Source organism: Rhinolophus ferrumequinum, chromosome 15, assembly GCF_004115265.2.
Source record: "Rhinolophus ferrumequinum isolate MPI-CBG mRhiFer1 chromosome 15, mRhiFer1_v1.p, whole genome shotgun sequence".
NCBI lineage: Eukaryota > Metazoa > Chordata > Mammalia > Chiroptera > Rhinolophidae > Rhinolophus > Rhinolophus ferrumequinum.
Genome location: NC_046298.1, coordinates 4,788,930 through 4,803,550, shown reverse-complemented (window position 1 = coordinate 4,803,550; position 14,621 = coordinate 4,788,930). Strand labels below are relative to the sequence as shown.

Sequence of the window (14,621 nt, the reverse complement as noted above, 5' to 3'; positions counted from 1 at the left end):
GTGCCCAGCACTCAGCTGAATTGAGTTCCTGAGACGTCTACTCCCCCATGATGGTTTCTGCCCTCGTCTCAGCTGGCCCTAACCTGACTCAGTAGTTAGCAATAAGGAATGTTGCTGGTCGTCTGCAGATAATCAAACACCTCTAGTTCCAGATCTTGCCCAAACCCAAGCCATCAAACTGGCCTGATGAGGAACCTGGTGACCCCACCACCGAGCACGACGTGTGCCCTGAAACGCAGCACCACTGCCTCCCCACATGCCTGTACCCCAAACACAAAGGGGTCGGGGAAGTCTCCTGGGAGAGCTGGACTGATTTGGCTAGCATTCCCTAAACCTGGCAGGGTTACTCAAAAGGAGCTTGGTGGACAGAAACCGTCCTGACAATTATCCAGATATCCAGTGAATGTTACTGGGTTTTTTACAAAATGGCAGGCAAACGGGTGGAAACAGGGCTGTCATCAACAGGACCACTTAGAGCATTTAATTTTAATATGGAGCGTGGGGACGCTCCAGAAGGAGGATATAATAGTTCCCAAACACTGCTGATCACGGACCCCTCATTTCCGTAACGGCGTACATGTATGGTTTTTGCTCCTCTGCTCCCTCAGCCTCTAAGTCCCACTTCTTCCACTTCCAAATGCTCTACCCTCTCTGGTTCCACTACCTGAAGTCTAGTTCCGGAACCCGCATCTCTCACCTGGACGAGCTCATGCCCTTTCAGTCCACATAGGAGTCAGGCATGACCATAACATGCAAGGCTAGTTAAATCACTTCCCGACTCAAAACACTTCCGGTGGCTTCCGGCTGCCCTCACGAAAACTGCCAGGCCAATTCCTCCTTACCTCCAGCCTCATCTCCGGCCACGACCCCTCTCCAGTTCCATGCTGCCCCTACCCCTCACCACTGACCCTTCAGATCTGTTTGGACATAACTTTCCTTAGAAAGTCTTGTCTGGGCTGGACCCCCTTCTTCTGGGGGTCCATTTTTATCTTTCGTAGCACTCAAATCACATGGTAATTGCCCTATCACGGGTCTGTATTCCCCACTAGACATCAAGTTCTAAGAGGTAAAAATTTTTCCTCACATTTTAAATACCCAGCAAAGCACTTACCACATCAAGGGTGGTCTACAACAGTGACGAAAGGCACCCCTAAAACCTTCAGGTGACAGATGTCTCTCACACAATCAGACTTGGACAGTAAACAATCACATACAAAAAACACGGTTTTAAAATGTTTGTTCTAAACAAGATGCACCTCCTATTTTTGTGGAAAAAGGAGGGGGGAAGATAGAAATTACACTTACCCAATGTTAAAAGCGTAACAGAAAGTTTCACATGGGAGGAATGAGGTTCAAGTTTCTATGGTGTCAACAGGAGAGGAAGTAAGAGCCCCTCTAGTTGCTGGTAAAGGCAGAGAATGTCTGAACTGTCTCTACAAAATGCCCATCAGGAGTCCAGTTAGAAAGACGAGCCTCAAAAGGCTCGTTAGCCGGAGCCTTGTTTTCAGTGAGGTTGTCTGAGAAGAGGAAGACACCTAGAGCCATTTTAGGTTTCTTCGTCAGAGGCCAAATATACTTTTTTGCATTTAATCCACCCTTCAGGTGTTCGCTTGGTTCAAAAGATAAGCAGAATGTCCTCATAGTTATCTCAACAGAGATGTTGACATTGGGTGAGGTTGCGACAGTGAGTTGTTTTTTTTTTAACTTTTAGGATTTGGTTTACCAACTAGATTTACTGAGCACTGACTCTGTAGCCAAGTACTGTTCATGTGCTTTATACGAATGAATGCATTTAATATTCAATACAAACCTGGGAGTTTGACATTGTACCTCAGTCCTACATATCACCTACCTAAGATATAAGCATTATGCCCATTTTACAATTGAGGAAACTATGGGTACATAATTTGCCTAAAGTTACAAAATTAGCAAGGAGCACATCTGAGAATCAAATCCATTCTGGAGATAAGAATCCACATTTTTCTTTTTTTTTTAAGGAGGGTGTAGCTCATGCGGGGATCGAACCAGCAACCTTGGTGTCATCAGCACCATGCTCTAACCAACTGAGCTAATCGGCCACCCCAAGGGTCCACGTTCTTAACCATAACACTATACTGTTTCATGAATTCAGTTCAACGTTGACACACACTCATAAACATCCTTTCGATCTGAATCCAGAGACGTGGGTTCAGGTGCTGGTTCTGTCTTTCGTAAGTCTTGGGGACCTAGAGGAGAGTCACTTTGAAACTGAGACTGTCTTCCAGACCTGTAAAATGCATGACTGGATTCAATCAGTAATTCTCTAACTTCGCGGAAGTGGGTTTGAGGGTGAGGGTGGTGGTGAAGAGAAGCCAGTCTGGCAATGATCCTTGGGCCATTTCGACCAAAATAAAGCTTTTTTTTGGAAAATGAACTGTTCTGCTAGGACTAAAGCTATGAAAAATCTTTAACAAAAGTTTCTGTCTTGGAGCCAATGGACTCCAAGTAGACTGGCATCAGGAAACCCATGAAATCCTCTCCAAATGCAAGCAAAGTATATGTATACACACAGGTGTATTTCTGTTAGGGAGAAGATGCACGGCTTTCACTCAACACTCACAGTAGGTTAACGCCAACAACATCTAAGGGCCTATAAAATCCCTCTACTCCTGGAGGAGACTGGCAATGCAAGCTTGTAAAGCACACTGTGAGAAAACCTACATTTCCTGATTAACAGCTAAATGTTATTAGACAATGATGAGTAAGACATAGTGAAAGTAACCATAGGCTAATAAAGTGGGTAAGTACAATTGCTACTTGCAATTTGCTCTACTGGACAGAGCTGAAGTATAAAGTGTCTCATTTGGAACTAGCCTGTATCTGAAACACAGTATGTTCAAACATTTTTGTTAGAGTTAGAGACTTACAATACACCAAGGAAAAAGCCCAATCGCTAATTATATATAAAGTATTTATTTTTTATGCACATATTTACCTACAAAATTTACAGAAAATAAAACAATGCAGAATATATAGAATACCCTCTTAAGACATCTTAGGAGCAGAGGGTTTTATTGCTACAATTCAAAGAATAAAATTTTATACACATGAAAGCCAAGATGAACACATTTAAGTTAAATGGTAGCCTTGTTAAAACGTTTTTGTCCTGTTAGTGAATTTTCAGCTTTATGTTAAACGAAATTTAAAAGACTGCTCATGAAATAATTTAAATCTTTTCAAAATCTTCTAATAAACAGGTAAAAGGCACCTCCAGATCTTTAAAATATCTACAGCAATCCCAATAGTTTAATTTTAAGGGCTATTATAGTACATGTGGCTAATATGCATACACAGTATGTCAATAACACTCTCTAAACAGTGAGAATGGTAGACTCTGGTTTGTGGCACCGCTCCCGTTCTCCTTGTGATGGAGTGGTTGATCAATTACACCTGTGCAATACTTGTGTAACAGCATGTCTACCAAAGCATAAAATCCAATTATCTAATGACTATCAAATTCCCAGACATAATTTATAACTAAACCTGTATATTCAGAAGCCTTTGGAGTGTTCTTAAAATTATTTTTAAAAATACAAAGTAAACTTAGCATTAAATGAAAACAATGAACAGGAAAATATCACCACAATAGTGGCTGAAGTTCACTATCTGGTTTAATAAAAACTGTTTCTCAATACATTTCTAATTTCTTACAACATAATGGAGATGACTTTTCCTCTCTAAGCCCAATCTGTTTTTCCTGCATTAAGATTAAAAGAGAGGAGCGTAACTGAAAGGCACAGCTGTACAGAACGGCTGGTTTGAGAGCTGTAGGGATGGCAAGATGTTCCTGAAATACTGGTGCAGGAAAACCAAGTCCACATAACGTTTTCCTCTTTAACATTGGCATTGATTTGCTATTTACAGTAGTTTTCAAAAATACATTATAAAAACTGGATGAGGTTCTGTTTCTAAGTTTAACTTAGCAACATACATACATACTTCATCTGCGAACATCTTCACAGGATCTGAAGTACTAAAGTGACACTAATACTGCAACACAGATAATCAAAGGTACCAAAGCACTGATAATGTGAGTCACCATCATCAAGATATCTGGGTAAATATTGCACACTTCTTGTCAGTTGTTGCTATGACCTTCACATATCCAACTATGAAAGGAATCCTTTATGGCTTTTTCTATACCACTCAGTTGAAGAAAGGCTGTTTTCGGTCCCGTAACAATGAGTGCAGACTGTCATTGAACATGAGGCCTAGGTTTCAAAATTAGTTTTCCTGTCTGTAAACATAAGAAATGAAAGTTTTTCAATACACAATTCTAAAAACACCACCACTTATCTATAAATCTTGAAGGGCATTTGAAGGGTATCAGAGCACCTTTCTGCATTTAGTCAAGATTAAGCAATTAACAGCTATGTTTTCAAAGTTTCCTTTGTGTGGAGGTTTCTTCCAAAATTTCTATTACTTTATAACACACATATGCCATTTTAGTATTTGATGAATTCCCTGTCCACGGGCTATCTAAAAATCAGCCAATCAATTCATTGGATAAAATAAAATCCCAACCTGAAGAGACTAATTTATGCTCCTTCCCAAACAAAGTGTAGAGAACATGAATGAAACTATGTATCTGGCAAAAATATTTCTCTTTTTCTAACATTGCATTTTAATTTCAAATTAAAATGTAAACCAATGGTTGGAACAATAGACACTCATACACTGCTGGTGTTCATAAGTGAATACAACTTTCCTGGAAGGCCAGCTGCCATATTTAGCCAAAAAAAGTGCATACCACATAATCCAAACAATTCCACTTCTAGGAATTTATCTGAAGAAAACTAAATGCCAGATGAAGATGCACACGTAAGTGTTATTCATTCTTTCCACATTTACTGCGCGCCTCCTGTGTGCCAGGCCTTGTGTGAAATACATGGGATCCAATAATGATCTAGACAAAGTCCCTCGTCCTCATGAAGTAAAGTTCTAGTGGAGAACATACAACTTACATAATATGAAAGTGTGGAAACTGTATGTCCAATAGAGAATTAAATCACGATGCAGCCATAAAATGGGATGACGTGTAATTAAACAAAATGGAAGACCTTAAGTGAGATTACACAGATTAAAAGTCCAGGACCTCACTCGTGGCTAATGTCCAATAAATGGCAGCTCTTAAATCATAACATTGAGTCAAAGGTTTGAAAAATCCATAATATACCTTTAATTTATAAAAAAGTAAATGAGGAAAATATGACAAAATATAAAACATGGTGTTTATCTTTAGCTGGTAAGATTCTAGGTGGTTTTAATTAACAGATTTTTATTATCCTCAGGTCAAAAGTATTGTCAAGATACTAGTGACCTCTCAATTCTCACTTAATTTTGGTAATTGCTTAATGTCTTGGTAGAACTTTGATACCAATTTTTCTGTTTTATTGAGGTATAATTTATATACAGTAAAATCTTGTGTACAGTCTTGTAAGTTTTGACAAATAAATGCACCCATGTAGCCACTACCCAGATTAAGCTAGAGAATATTACTATCACCCAGAAAGTTCCTCCATGACCCTTTCTGGCCATTGGATCCCCACTCCCTACACGGACGTAACCGCTTACCATAGATTAATCTTGCCTGTCTCGGACCTTTAAATAAATGGCATCACATGGTGTGTTCTTTTACATCTACTTCTTTCACTCAATGTGTTTCTGAGTTTCATCTGTTACCACGTTTCAGCAATTTGTACCTTTTTATATAAAATATATAGTGTTCCACTGTATGACTATACTATTTGTCTATCCATGGTTTTAATCTATTTTATCTTTACCTTAAGTTACATAAGTCAGACATTAATGTAATCTCATTATGAAAAATTCAAATACAGGTAAGCTAAAATCACTGTCTACTTCTACCTCAAATTCTAGGCCCTCTTACAGAAGAAACTAGTTTTAGTATGAATTCTTCCAGATAGTTTTCTATGGATTACATTCACATATATCAATAATAAAAATGTGGTGTTTCTAACATGCTGAAATATTTGAGGGTACAATGTATCACCTGGCATTTGTTTCAACATAATCCGATGAGGACAAGGGCACATGAAATGAGTCCAGCCATGAGCTGATAGCTGTTGACACTGGAGAATGAATGGATACATGGGAGTTCATTACATTCTTCTCTTTACTTTTTTATGTTTGGAAATTTTCCTAATTCAAACTTTAAAACAAATGGTACCAAACTCAGCACAGTTTGGTAATTTCCTTTTTGTACTTAACATTATGTCGTGAAGGTATTTCTATGTCCCTATTTACAGACTGACTTCTGGTTTCCTAAGATGTGGCTATAGTCAGCCTATTTTAACATTCCCCTGCTGAGATGCACAAAAATTGTTTCCATTTTGTCACACTGCAAAGGAAGTCACAGTAACAACTTTGTACTTGCCTCCTTGTGTGCATGTGTGGTGGTTCCCAAGGGTGGATGAAGAGAATGGTAAGGTTGTGAGGCACGCACATTTTACATTCTGTAAGAATGAGAAACACTGCCCTCCGAAATGGCTGTACCAATGTGTGTTCTCAACGAGCAGTGTATGGGTGAATCCACTCCACCACAGTGCTGGGATCACCCTGCCAGCACAGTCATTTCTGTCAGGCTGACAGGTGAAACAAATGGAAATGAAAAGAGGACTTCCAGAATTGCTTCAGAAAGTGGCAAGAACGATGGGGTAAGTATGTTTGAAGCGAGGGGGAGTACTCTGAGGGGGATTAATGGCAATGTATCTTTTACTGTAATAATTTTTTTTAGAACATTCACCATAGCTTTTGATCACACCTTGTACGCGATCAACTTTTAAAAACACAGCAGGTTTGTATATCCATAGGCCATCAATTAATCTATGACTCTATTTAGGATCCCACAAAACACCATCAGAATAATAATAGTTTACAAAACCAACATCCAACTGAGCAATTTTGGGCAAATAATGAACACTATTTCATCAAATTTAAGATGGCTTCAATTATAAGATATATCATGATTTTATGTCATTAAGAAAAATTAAACTGTCAGCTCTACCAATTTAATTGTAAGACACCACTGATTATTAGAAAAATCTCAATATCGGAGATGTTAAAAAAGCGTCTTAGAACCAATGCTATAAGGAATATTCCCACTATTAATTACATGGAGACAACTTATTGTTTGTATAAAATGCCTGTTTTACTTAAACTAAAAGATTTCAGTCATTTCACACGTCTATAATTTCCTAGTGAAAAAAATACTTACATCATCACAAGACATATTGTACTCTGCTAACACAGTTCGACACCGAGCGGCTATACTGAATGAATGGGGTCAAAGGAAAATTTATCATTTCAAGAGTCATCTTTTAAACAACACACCCAGATCATCGAGAAGGTGCTTTAACTTAGTTCAGAGAATAAAACTCAATTCGTGGTAAAGGATACATTGATGGTGCAACTACTCTCTTGTGTATTCCAGCAAAGAACAAGCCTATTAGAGTGATACAGCTAATAGTGAAAAACGGATGGTTCCATAATGATGTAAAGAAGGACACCTGTAGAGGAAGAGTATGAAATATAAAAATGTTAAAAATCTTAGAACAATACTGATTCCTACCCTCCCCATTCATGCATAAAGATATGTAACATTTTAATCATCGAAAATATGAGGATTTGAAGACTTCCAATAATCTTATTTCTCCGTATTGCTATGCTATAAAAATATGTAATGTACATTTTATCTTCAGTCTAGCGAGACAACACAGCAATATTCCCTCCATTCATTCATTCCTGTCATCAAAAACCACCCTGCCAAAACTATGCACTGAACCCTTCCCAGGGAGAAGTGCTTTGAAAAGCCTAAGACTAAGGTCCACAGCGCAGGGCCATCACCCTGTGCACTGCTGTCCTCCCAACATCTGAAGTAGCACTTGGCAAACACAGGTGCTCGATAAATACTGTGCAATAAAGATGAGGTCTCTGGTCTCAATGAAAACACAAGTCAAACATGATCTAGTTACCCTCCCTGTTAAAAAGCTTCCTTAAGAGAGCTGGGCAAACTCTGCCACGCATAACCTGGTCCCAGTCGAATCATCTCATGCCCCTCTTGCACATATGCTAGCGTACTTGTCTCCCCTCCGCCTGGCTAACTCCTACACGTCCACAAGACTCAGCTCTAGCATCAGCCTTCCTCTGTGCAGAAGCCAATGAGTTTTGTTTCAAAGCCACTGAGATTTAGACAGCCATAGGACATTCAAGCAGGGAAGACAATGAGTAGCTATCCACAAAGAACTAGAGTTCAAGAGAAAAGAAGGGCTTATTTCAGATCTGGGCATAATCAAATGATCGCAGAGAACAGGATACTAACTAACAATATGTAAAGGGACACGGGTCTAAGATCCAGGATTGGAACAAGAACAGGCATTGAAGCCAGGCTAGTGGGGAACAGGAAAGCAGATTAAGGAGAGAAGACAAGTATTTAGAGTCTGGAAAAAGAAATCAAAAGGATTAGAAACTAAGTGGGAGCCACAGAATCAAACTACGGGGCTCTGCACTGCACCGTCATACCAAGAGATGCGTGCATGTTTCAAGACTGAGAGCTAAACTTACACATTTGTCAAATGAAGAAAGGAGAGGCTACAAACATCAGGAGGGAAGCAGCTCCCAGAAGAATGAGATCCTGAAGATTAATATTCCAGAGGAATGGCTCCTTAAAACCTTTGAGGACAGTTTAACTCCACGGCCTCGCTATGTTTTATGTGGCTTGTACAACGTTAGCATACGGTGTTTTATGTCTTAATTTGAATTAGATCAGCCACTACCAGCCTACTTTCCTCCATGGCAATAATCAACTACATCCAAACAGCAGTTTCCCCCTTTTGATCAAGTGTTCACGTACTTTCCTGTTTGCCATATTCTCACCTGGGGTTCTTCCAGCTAGCCATTGGCTTTTGAGTTTGCAACTCCTGCTACAGACACAATTGCTGCTGAAAACTCTCATCAGGTTTGAGGTTATTAAATACTAAAATATAGAGAGCCAAGCCTTAGGCTAATAGTTATATTCTCACCTAATTTAGAAAATCATATTAACTACAGAGTTTTGGGCCTATTTCAAATTACATTTAATTCTGTGTTTTATTAAGATCTCAAGTAGCTGAAATCAGCTTACATTTTTCCCAATTAGAAGTAAGATTCATTTCCCAAGACAGACCTTTTTCAATCTTCTTCCCAGCTTCCTTCACTCTTCCCCTAAAGATGAGTACCAAGAGCAGCCTTAAGATCAGATTTTTATAAATGAGCACACAGGAGAGTTTCCTACCTGCCACAAAAACCCCTCTATTAACATAAAATTCCATCACCAACCTCCCCTGCTTCCTATCCTTTTATGTTTCCACGCTAGTGGATAAAGTCAGGGAGACTGCATGCTAAATAAACCTCTGGCTGTCTGAACTGCCATTTAGCCTGCTGACAAAGCCTTACTGTTATGCTCTTCTCCTATAGAACCTCTCCTATATACCTAGTTAAAAGGGGGGAGGGGAAGTGGAGGTAAGATTTGTGAAAATTACATCATTACCTAAATGAAGCTGCACTGGGCTGGGTGGGGACCTTCACTAACAAACTGGAGACTACTGGTTCTCTAATAAAAAAGCCCGAGTATGAAATTAAGACACAGTTAGTAGAAAGAGGTAGCAATCTGAGAAACATGCTATCAGCTTTCATCAAAGGATGCTTCAAGAAATAAGATTATGAAATCTGTTATTGCATTTGGTATAGGATATTCTTAGCTAGTGCCCAATGGGGGATCTCTCGGTGGTTCTTATATTAAACTTCCGGCCGGAAATTTCTGTTGGAGATAAATGCTGAGGGGAGAAAAGCTTTGCTAACTTAAAGAACTTGTACATGTGCTCCCTTCACAGACACTGAGCACCACAGGTCTGGCTGGGACTTTACTGACTAGGAAACTCAGAGACTGATCTATGACTCAATTCTGGCAGCTGTGCTGGCTCACCTGGCCTCTAACATCAGTGACCTGGTTTCCTGCCTGGTGTTGACCTCCTAGTCCAATTAGTTTTTTCCTAATCCTGACTTATTATTACATTTATATTTTGCTATTTTACCATATGTTTCCTGCAAAATCGTTTCAAATGTTTTATGGGGTAAGGAAGGGTATTAACAAAGATAATGCATAGAAGAAAATGTTTTTTAATTTTTAACAGCTGGCACTGAGGACACTAAATGAACAAAGCTGAACAAAGACAATGTATACACTGAAATATATAATAACATGTACACGAGATATGTAAAGCTGCACACGAGTTCAGGACTGACTGAGAATATAAGTGGTGTAACGTTTCTTAGGCCCCTTTCCCTGTAAAGATAGTTAATCCAGCAGCCAAAGTTGTTCTTAAGCAAATTAATATAAGTCACATTTTTAATATGATTAATATCACTATTGGTAGTAATAGGTAGCACTTCAATAATACTTTACAATGAACAAAACACTGCTATACCCAGCATCTCATTTTATCTATTAAATATTTTAAATCAAAACTTCTACCTTTTGTGTCTCAGGATCTATTAACCAGTTCCAGGCACCGGTAGCTGTACAGACAGAGACCACTATAAGAAGCACTGATGAAAGATAAACACGAAATTAGTAAGGAAACAACCTCTTAATATTCGATGCTACTACCACTGCTTCCTAATACATGACAGCCAAAGGATGCAGCACTTCACCATGTTTCCCCGAAAGCAAGCCCCCGTTAAGATCGTCAGCCAGATGGGACGCATTTAGTACCTTATGACGATGGTCCAGAAGATGACGTGACTGTATTTAAATAAAAGCAGTCTGTTGTACATGAAAAAATAAGACTTCCCCTGAAAATACGCCCTAATACATCTTTTGGAGCAAAAATTAACATAAGACCCGATCTTATTTTCGGGGAAACACAATGTTAAATGAAAAATGCACTTGACTCAGGAATTAGGAGACCTGCTTGTTGTAATTAAGGATATTGTCCCCTTCTTACTTTAGCCAGAACTTATGAAGATTAGTGAAATTAAAAGCAGTAAGAACCAAGATGGTTAAACTTGAATATAAGATTCTATGTTATGTAACTTTCAAGGTGCTTTGTGCTGATATCGCAGATCATGTAAATTAAAAAAAAAAAACACCTCTCATTTTCTAACGTAAACAAACCGCACAAAGACTCCTTTATGAATGCACTGAGATTTCTGACTAAGGGATTTTGCCTTGCAGTTAACTGCCTGCTCTTCAATTAAACAAAAGTCAGTGTTAGAAAGTGTGGATGGAACTCACCAATCATCATTCGATTTTCTTTAAGGGACTTAAAGGAAAGTCGGGGTAGAGATTACTGATAGCAGATCTTAGAAAACGTTTCTTTATCCCCCCTAAGCTACAATTATTTTAAAAATTCTGAATAGATCATAAGTAAAACTTTTAAGAATGGCATTTCTAAGAAACTAAAAATAAAAAGGCACAAAGACCTACTTAATACTCTGATCAAGACAGTTACTATCTTTCATTTGGGACACCCACATTTTTAAAATGCAGAGATCAAGCTTCAAAGAGCAATAGAAATATAGTAAAACCTTAATTATCTAGAATTCTTGGTGATGTACTTTTAGAAGAGGCAAATCACAGAAAAATATCTCATTTTAGGTGTTTAGTAACAGAATCAAACTTTCAAAATTATGTCTGAGCTCAGAATAAACTCAATTTCCTATAATTCTTTATTTCCAATAAAAGATATACTCCAGTACAGTTTTTTTTTTTTTTAAGTGAAGCCAAAGCAAACCCACTAGAAGGGACCTCACACACCTACTTTTTCCTGTACATTAAGCTTGCTTATGTCATTGACATGCAAGCACTGAGACCATGAACCAGAGAAAGTAAAGTGTGTTCACTATCTTACATTTTGTAACATAGAACAGCATGATGTACATTTTAAAAGATTCTCAAGTAGCAGTGAAACAAGGTTTTGGGGGTAATCCCTAGGTAAACTAAAGACCCTGAGGAAATCATTACTTGTGAATTCTGACCAATCATAACTCTCACAGCAACGTACGATTAAAACTGTGCAAACAGATCTGATAAAATCATACGAGAAATCTTACCATAGAAAAAGACCCCTAACTTCACTAATGCTCTTTCAGTCCCACAAACTGAGTTACACTTTGAAATGAAGTACGTCCTTGATGTGTGCTGCTGTACTTCTTTCTTGGCAGGAATTAAATTACAACAATGAACATCCAAGAAATTAAGACTGGTTCGAACATCAGTCAGCAAAGCATTTTGTTTACTGATGTCATCACTTGTACATTTGCATTTCCTATACATTTCTACTGGGCAGTACCCACAATTCTTTCAAATCATACTTTGTAGTACTCATGATATCTATGATTAGACAATAATAATGTAAATTTTTTTTTCTACGTTAGGCTCCAAAGCAGCAAAATTATGCTTTGTTAAAATCAGTTAAGGATAATTGTATAACCTTTGCAAGTATATGTTAAGTACGGTCTTCCTTTACAAAACTTTATTTCAATAGTTTGTAGGCAAATAGTAAAACTGCTAAACAGGCCTACTGAAAATGTTATTATATGTGTTGTTTACCAAATTTGTAACATTTATTTAATAAAAAAGTACATCTACTTTAATGGGAAAATAAAAATTCAACCACAAAGACTGTTCTTTTAGGGTGGCCAGCTCCTTTTTTAAAAAAATTTCTTTACAATGTGTTATTTATAATGTTAAATAAAATTTAAAACTATTAAAACAAAAGGAAATGTGTTTTAGTAAAGCAAGCATTTGTTAATCAGATTTTCCATAAAAGGAAATCATTGCTAGGCAGGGATAAAAGTATCAATTGTCAGTTGATTTTCCCTTAAAAACACATTCAGGCACTTACTTCTCCAACGTCCAGTGGCAGGTTGCAAACAATGAATGTACTCCGTAAGTCTCCTCTCGAAAGCCTTGAGATCTACGGAAAAAGATTTCAATCTTCTAATTAGCTACTCTTACTAGTCGTAGTCAATATATTAAGATGAAACTTTAGGTACTCTAACTGCTTCAGGTCTTCTAAGCAACTTACATGTGTCACTGAACTGTTTACTCCGTTTACTATGACAGCGTTAAACACTTGACAAAACATTAGGTTTCTTTAATCCCAATTTCATATATAAGGAAACTGGCCGGTTCACTTTTAGAAGCTTCATACAATGGTATGTGGAAAATCAGCAGCAGCCTCAAGCCCGAGCCAAAAGCTAGAAATTTGGGGGTTGCAAAGAAAAGGATCAACATCAGCTCGAGCTTTAATTCTGTTGGAACCAAGAACTTCCTATAAGAACCACGTATTACCTAACATCAAAGTCTGAATGCAATTGCCCGATTCCGATTTCCAGACCTTATAATTAATGACTATGTTTTTCTGTCCAGTCTTAACTGGACGTGACCTGCTAACGGGTGGGTGTGAAGTCAGTACCCTTTCCTGCCTCCCAATGGGGTACGAGTGATTTTAACACTATCAAATTCCGCTGCCTTCTGAAAGACAGGGGCGTCCAAGGTGTTCCCTCTGAATGAGCCAGGTGGGGTATCATTTCCCCGGCCGCGTTCTTTAAACTTTAAAAGTGAGATCAAGAGGTACTTTCTTACCCCCGTAGTTGTACCAGAAACCACGGCAGGAATTACGGGTACAACTCACGCAGTTATCAGAATAAAATAAAGAAATTAGGAACACAACTCACAAGATTATCAGAATCAAATTACGTGAATTTGCATGCCACAATGCACGAAGTACAAATGTTTGTTTACCAATGAATAAAAAACAGCCAGGAAGAGCTCCACGGTTTAAACTGCGGGGGATTAGGGGCAGCAGATGCAACGCCCCCCAGCGTCTGCAGAGGCCACACGCGCCGGAACCAGCGTCCCGCCAGGTCCGGCCAACCTTTGGCCTCTGAGCTGGACCCCGCGCCCCCCAAGCTCCCGGCCGCTTCAGCCCTTCGTTCGCGGCCTCCTCTCCCCGGGGCGGGGTCTCCTCGACTCCTGCCCCTCCGGAGCCCCGCCGGCTTCCGGGATGAGCCCGGGACACGGCGGCCGGTCCAAAGGGCCCACTCTACCTTCTGCCTGCTCCAGCGAGTTCATGTCGGGCGGCAGCTCCGGTCACGGCCGCGCTCCCGTCCGCATTGCAGCTCCGCGGCCCCCGCCCGGCCCGCAACGCCAACTCCCACCTCTAACCGCTCCTCTCTGCCCCTCCTTGTCGCACCGCCCCTTGCTTAGGCCCGCTACGCTCATTGGGCATCTCTGTTAGACCCCACGACTAAGACGGTTTCCTATTGGTCAACTGCTGCACTGGCCTCGGGGCCTAGCGTTGGACGGTCAGTCGGAGGGGCCAAGAACTGCCGGCGGCCGGGCTGGTGTTGCACTTGTGCCGCCTCCTGGCCCGGGGAGGAACTGCAACCTGTCCGAGTCGGTTCGTTCCTTCGTATGTTTCTAGTTTCCGGCTCGGTTCTTTGATTCCTCAACTATTTATTGAGCGCTCACTACCTTCCGGGTAGTGTTCTGGTCGCTGACAAAAGATACAGAAATC

General features: G+C 39.6%; 1 protein-coding gene across 1 annotated transcript; it reads right to left on the bottom strand.

The window, feature by feature from the left end:
• Window positions 1-2,941: 2,941 nt before the first annotated feature.
• On the bottom strand, window positions 2,942-14,289 carry CNEP1R1 (CTD nuclear envelope phosphatase 1 regulatory subunit 1). The gene is made up of 6 exons (XM_033129112.1): window positions 14,152-14,289; window positions 12,945-13,016; window positions 10,571-10,644; window positions 7,459-7,568; window positions 7,277-7,331; window positions 2,942-4,276 (listed from the first exon to the last, which is right to left on the bottom strand). Exons 1-6 carry the CDS (start codon window positions 14,174-14,176, stop codon window positions 4,235-4,237), a joined length of 378 nt encoding a protein of 125 aa, XP_032985003.1. The 5' UTR covers window positions 14,177-14,289; the 3' UTR covers window positions 2,942-4,234.
• Between the last annotated feature and the right edge of the window lie 332 nt (window positions 14,290-14,621).